Here is a 6000-nt window from a genome sequence, read left to right on the forward strand (position 1 = left end):
GGTAACAAAGACATGAGGGCTTCCTGAGATGTCAGCGCCCCTCCGTATGTGCCATTCTGGAAATTGTTGTTACCAAGGTTTGCTTAAAAACCTTGAGAAATAGATGAGGAGCACTCCTCACCACTGTAGCTTGGGGTTGTTCTCTTCTGACAAATTATGTCATAATTATCTAATAATTCAACAGACCTTGCAGTCATTCTCAAATTGACTGTAACCTACACTGAAGAGAGCTCTGGCCCAATTTGTGAATTAATGATAGAAGCAGGATAAGCATGCTTAGTATGCTTGGGAGTCTTAATGCCTAGTGTGCATTTGGTGGTTGCTCTAATTCAGTTAGTCTAGATAAGAAATGGACTCTAATATGCTGGTAAAGTGGCAATTACAGTATTGTCAGTAAAGGAGTGGATAAAGGCACTACTGGTTTTCAGCAACAGTCAAGCCAGCAAAAAAGTCACATTCGAGTTGGAAGGCCATCAAGCAAGAGACATACATGCCTCTACAAGTTTTACTTTAAATGAAAGTGGGTGACATAAGCTTTCACAACATTACATGAAGATGTCATAAGATTTCTATTGTATTGTACAAGAATTTGTTTTGCGTTAAATTGGTACATGATAGCTCATGCTTAATAAGATGAGGGACATAAACAAATGAGATAAAAAAAGGTCAGTTTTGATTCCAGGTTGACTTTAAGGCCAGAAATCCAGAGGACACCTATTATTGTGGTACTTAACATTAAGGATGTGCACGGGTACTCGAGTACTCGGTTAACTGTTTAAAGTGTCGGTGTTCAAATGCTAAAATCGCTATTCGGCTATTTGTTACATTTCTTCACAAAAAAAAGACCAACAGCTCAGATGAACGCCAGTTTTATGTTTTAACAGGACTGTAAAATATTGCCCATATTTGCGAGGAAGCATGTATAATTTGTGTTGCTGCTCCTAAACAGGAGGGTCTTAATGTGCTTGCATTAGCAAGGATGTGACAGAGAAGGAAAAAATAGCTTCATTGCTAACATGTCTATGCAAGTTACTCTAGCTGAAGTTAGCTAGGTCCAGAAACAGTGAAAATACATTTCTCTAGCAAACTAATATATAATAATTATTAATTATTTATTGAGGATAAAAGACCACCTGTAAGAAGATGAGGAGTCCTCATCAGTATCCAGTGCTGTACCATTACCTCTGTTAACTCTTTAGCTCACCAGAGGCAGCCTACACAAAAACATACTGATAATCCTCAGCTGTATATTTGAATAATAAAACATGTCTTTAAATGTTTTTGTGCAACACCAGTGTTACTTTTTGTTTTTTTCTTTCTCCATGATTAACCAGTTATTGATCTTTGTGGGTGCTCATTTCAATATTCGTCAGAATGCACATCCCTACTAAAAAAATCACTTTTCTGCTGACATGTAATGCTGTTAAATAATAATGTTGGAGGTTAAAAACTTTCCGAATAAATGTTTTATGAGGGCACTTACAAAGGATTTTGCCAGATTCTGAAATGTGTCATGAAGTTTTGTATGGATTGTTGGCCCATTTATATGAAATTTGTATTTGTCTCAATTAGGAAAGAAGCATTACTATCACTTTATTCTGTAGCCACATGGTTCAATTTAAAGACAAAAATGCCATTTAGTTGACATTGATTTGTAAACCTGTGTTTTGTGCCCATTCTTCACCACCCATTTATAGTTTGTGTCTTTGCATGTATTCTGAGGTTCTCTTGAAGATTTTATCGGAAATAGAGATGGCAGGTTTGTGTTTATATTGTTATCGATAGTGTCATATAAACTGTCATAAGGATTTGTGCACTGTTTTTAAGGGGATTCATGATTTAGTTTGTTTTTTCCAGTATATATTAATCATACAGCATTTCACTTCCATATAAAACTGACAAAGATGATGACCTCCAAAAACCACCATGCTTTCTACTCCTTCTCTGCACCAACACAAAGGCACATTAGAGCCTGACTGGCAGACTCCACTGTGGTTTTGCTGGAGCAGAAGGAGAATTTTTTATGCTTTATTCTACTGGAAAAAGAATCAAGAGCAGCCTCCAAAAGCCTGCAGCCTGAATCAATGCTTTTTCACTGTTTGTATACGTCTGCGTACCAGTGCGTTTTTCTTATTGTATGCTTATATAATGTTGTTACCTGAGCTTTTACTTGTCATGATGAAGGTACTCGTCATATATGATTGGCTCAGTGCAGGTGTAAATCATTCAGTAGGAATGGGAAGTAACAACAATTGTCCCAATGGCCACTTAAAGGGTGCCTTCACTTTTCTTCACCATGTAACACTGTATTCCTACTACTATTAAGGAAATGGTTCACTATTACCCAAGATGTAGTCGATCTATACACTCTAGACATGCTGCTTCTGTAGTTTAGCGCTGGAGTTACGAAGCTAACGTTGCTAATAAACACGACATCAATGGACGCAAATACACAAACTTCTCTCACTTTGCCCATCCATGTTCATTAGGATTACACAGACTTGTCAATGTAGTTAATGATGCAGCATGACTCACTGTGAACTATATAAATGCACAAAACTTGTTTAGCTAAACGCAGCGGATATTTGTGCCAAATTCTGACTCCTCTTCAAGTGCACGTCATGTAGGCATATAGGCGCTACAGATGACTTTCACGATTTCTGTTGTTTCTTTTTATAGATAACTGTTAATCCTGAATTTTAGAACTGAAAATATATGTTCATAAATAGAAACAACAGACATTGAGAGTATAATCTAGAGTGTGTTATATGGGAATGTGAAAGGAATTCTGCAGGGCAGTTGGAATTTGGCACAACAGCTGTTGTCTAATATAACTGTCTAATACTGCACTTTGTTATACTGTGAGATTTTGGCCATTTTATAGTTCTCAGAAAGTCATACTGTGTCCTAAACATCAACAAGTCCTGAATGAAGTCTTGGATGTGGGTTCAGTGGGTTGAGAGAAGCTTTGAGGATGTATTTACAAAAAAGATTAGGGTGACTTCTAGTGTTTCTTAGCAACATTGTCCTTGTAACTCCAGCACTAAATTAAAGAAGCAAAATTTGGGCACCAAACATGTCTTGGCTGATCAACTATATCTGGGTAGGTAGAGAGAATTGTGATTTTATTTTTTGCCAAACCATTCTTTCAAATAACATGTATTTTTACTAGTCAAGTCACTGTTTATTTTTATAGTCCAAGCCCCCATGAGCAAGCCAATGGCGACGGTAGCAAACAGAAACTCCCTAAGAGCAAGAGGAAGAAACCTTGAGAGGGAGGTCCTCCTCTGGTCGATACCAGATAGTAAAACAATAACATGAGCAATAGTAACAGAGAATAAGCTTTTATCGTTAACATAAGATATTAAAATAGAGAATAGAATAGGGAAAAACATTCATTGGACAGAAGTATTCAGATTAAGCAATGATAACTGATGACTACTAATATTTCCTCAAGTTTCATTTGGTAGAATACTCTGCCTAGTGCAACTTTGACATTGATTAAGCATTCAGTTTGGTCTTACGGGTGGGATGAATATCTGGACTTGACTAAATTTGAGTTTATTAAGAAAAAAATTCCACATGTTGTATTTTGTTGTACTAACTCAGTTAACAAGATATTACACATGGCACTGAACTGAAAAATGTGGTTTGTGTAATGGCATAAGAAGAGGGCGTTCATCCAGATCATTCTTCTTGTCCCTTCATGTAGATGGTTTTGGAGGGCCTCCGTGGTCCTGGAATTGAAGGGGATATTGCCATAGACGATGTGACCATTGAGGAGGGAGAATGTCGAGACCCCCCTCCCAATAGCAGTGAGTATATTGGATGGTCTTGAAATAGAGGATAAATCTCTCAGGTATTGATTTCTAAACAGGACTGCAGACTATCAGACTCCTCTTGCATTAATGTTATAATACTCAATCGATACAGTGTATGAAATATTTACTAGTGATTTGGCTTCACTGGCTGTTTTATTGACTAGCTATTCACAAGGCTGTTTACAAATGGAGATTTTAACTGAGACATCTGGAGTAGCTTTTCAAGTACTTATAATACAATGAAAATAAATGACAAATTTCAGAAGGTAATTTATGGTTGAATTATGTGTACTGTAGAATAGTTTCTGTGGAAATGTAATTTCTGTAAACATAATAACAAGGCAACCATGGTGTGTCTTTGAAAGTGAGAACAAAAATTCTGAAGCTGGCATCTGTTCTGTATCTTTTCACTATAATCTAGAAATGTAAATACTGTGTAAGTATGTGTAGATTTGATGTGTAGATTTACAGTTATTTTGGTTAAAAATAATTGAGTGCTTGCAATCATGTGTTTGATCTCTAGATCTGAGGTCCCTGGCCCCTCCTACAGCAGAGCATATATGGCAGTTGTGTCTCACTCTGCTCTTGGTCCTGGCTGGCCATCGGAGGTGACCATGTCCTGGAGAGGTCAAATCCGGCTCTGGCACTCCTAGGGGCTTTTGGCAGACAAGGACTGTCCGAATACAACTACCAAAGATTCATCCCGTCTGTAAGAGAGAATCACAGTTCAAAGAATGATCCAGATGGAGTGCGGGAGGGAGTCGATCACTAGTTAACAAATATTGATCCGTACATTACAGGAGACCATGCAAAGTCAGGATTCAAAAGCCTATTAAAGTTGGTGAAGTTCTTAATACGTGAATGGGTGTGCCTGGATTCTTTGATAACCGTGGATTGACCAGGTGAATCTTCTCAAAGCACAAAGACGCAACATGTATTTTCCAGAAGGTTTTGCTTTGTTTCTCGGTGTTCATCTTGACGTCCACATTATTGCAATATATGACACAAGTGAAAGAGCTAGAGCCCCTGATAAATGGTAATTAGAAAAAGTAGAAATTATTGTTTGTCTTGACAAGAATCCATTTCTTATCTTTTTTGTTATACATTAAGTAGCAGAAGAATATGAACAATTTCCCCTACATATCGCTTAATTCATCAGGGCTCCTGAAAACTGGGCTGTTTTAGAAATGCCTTTTGGTTTCAGTCTGCTGTCTTTTGTTGTTATTATTTTTTTAACCTCCCATAATATGGCCATGCCTAGATATGAATAGGTCATGGCCTATTCATACTGCAGTATCACTTCTTTATGGTGGTGACTTCCACTACGTTGTTTCAATGCTATCTTTATGTTTTGGTTGTCATCTCTGATATCCGCAGGTATTTGGCCAAAATCATTTAATTCATGGGATAACTGACAAGTTGAACACTCGATGTCTTTAAGAATTATTGAGTTGGCCTTTTCATTTTAGAATGACTTCATAAAATGCATTAAAAATGAGGTGCAGGGACCGCTTGAATGTCAACCTTTAACTCCTGCATGGGTTGCCCATTGAATTCCAAACTGTGCTCCTCTGAAGCTGTGCCAGTCTGCAAGCAGTTGTTTTCTTGAGGTGCAGAAAGATAGCCGTCCTTTCACAAGACCTTTCACCGTAGGACCCTGTTCCAATACAGAACATGGAGCTGCTGTCTGCAATGAAATCAAGTGCCTTCAGAACTTAGTGTAACATCATTCAGTTCAAACACCTGGTGGGCTATTGATCTTTGGCACGTTTCATAGCATATCAATAGCAACAAGATGAAGGGCAAGAAACAAGCACGACAGATGGATGACCCTAGTGCCACGTCCTGTCCCAAAGCCCCTTCACAGCTCTCTTGGATTCCGCATAGTGTTGGTCATCATTTACTTTGACAGCCATTGCTTTCAAATTATACACCATGACATGTTCCATTCCCAACTGAGATTGACAAAAACTATGATGGACTCATTTGAGGAAAGACAGTTCCTTTAATGATGGACTTTAAATAGGAGTTCCAGAGCCAGAATTCTGGACGAAATACTGCTGGGAGGGTCACTGTGAAGTCCTCCTTCAATTCAATAAGACGTTTGTGTTGTCGAAGAAGACGTTTTCAAACACTCAAGGACTGATTAGAACAAAGGATGAAGTCTGATGTACTCTAT

General features: G+C 38.0%; 1 protein-coding gene across 1 annotated transcript in view; it reads left to right on the top strand.

Annotated features, from left to right (window-relative positions):
- The window catches only part of mdga2a (MAM domain containing glycosylphosphatidylinositol anchor 2a), a 207559-nt gene extending 202661 nt beyond the window's left edge, over positions 1-4898 (top strand). The window contains exons 17-18 of the mRNA XM_036593740.1: positions 3713-3815; positions 4345-4898. Of these exons, the coding sequence (XP_036449633.1) occupies positions 3713-3815; positions 4345-4433 (192 nt within the window). The 3' untranslated portion in view covers positions 4434-4898. The remainder of the gene's footprint in view (positions 1-3712; positions 3816-4344) is intronic.
- Positions 4899-6000: the final 1102 nt, after the last annotated feature.

This window comes from Colossoma macropomum, unplaced genomic scaffold, assembly GCF_904425465.1.
Source record: "Colossoma macropomum unplaced genomic scaffold, Colossoma_macropomum, whole genome shotgun sequence".
Classification (NCBI taxonomy): domain Eukaryota; kingdom Metazoa; phylum Chordata; class Actinopteri; order Characiformes; family Serrasalmidae; genus Colossoma; species Colossoma macropomum.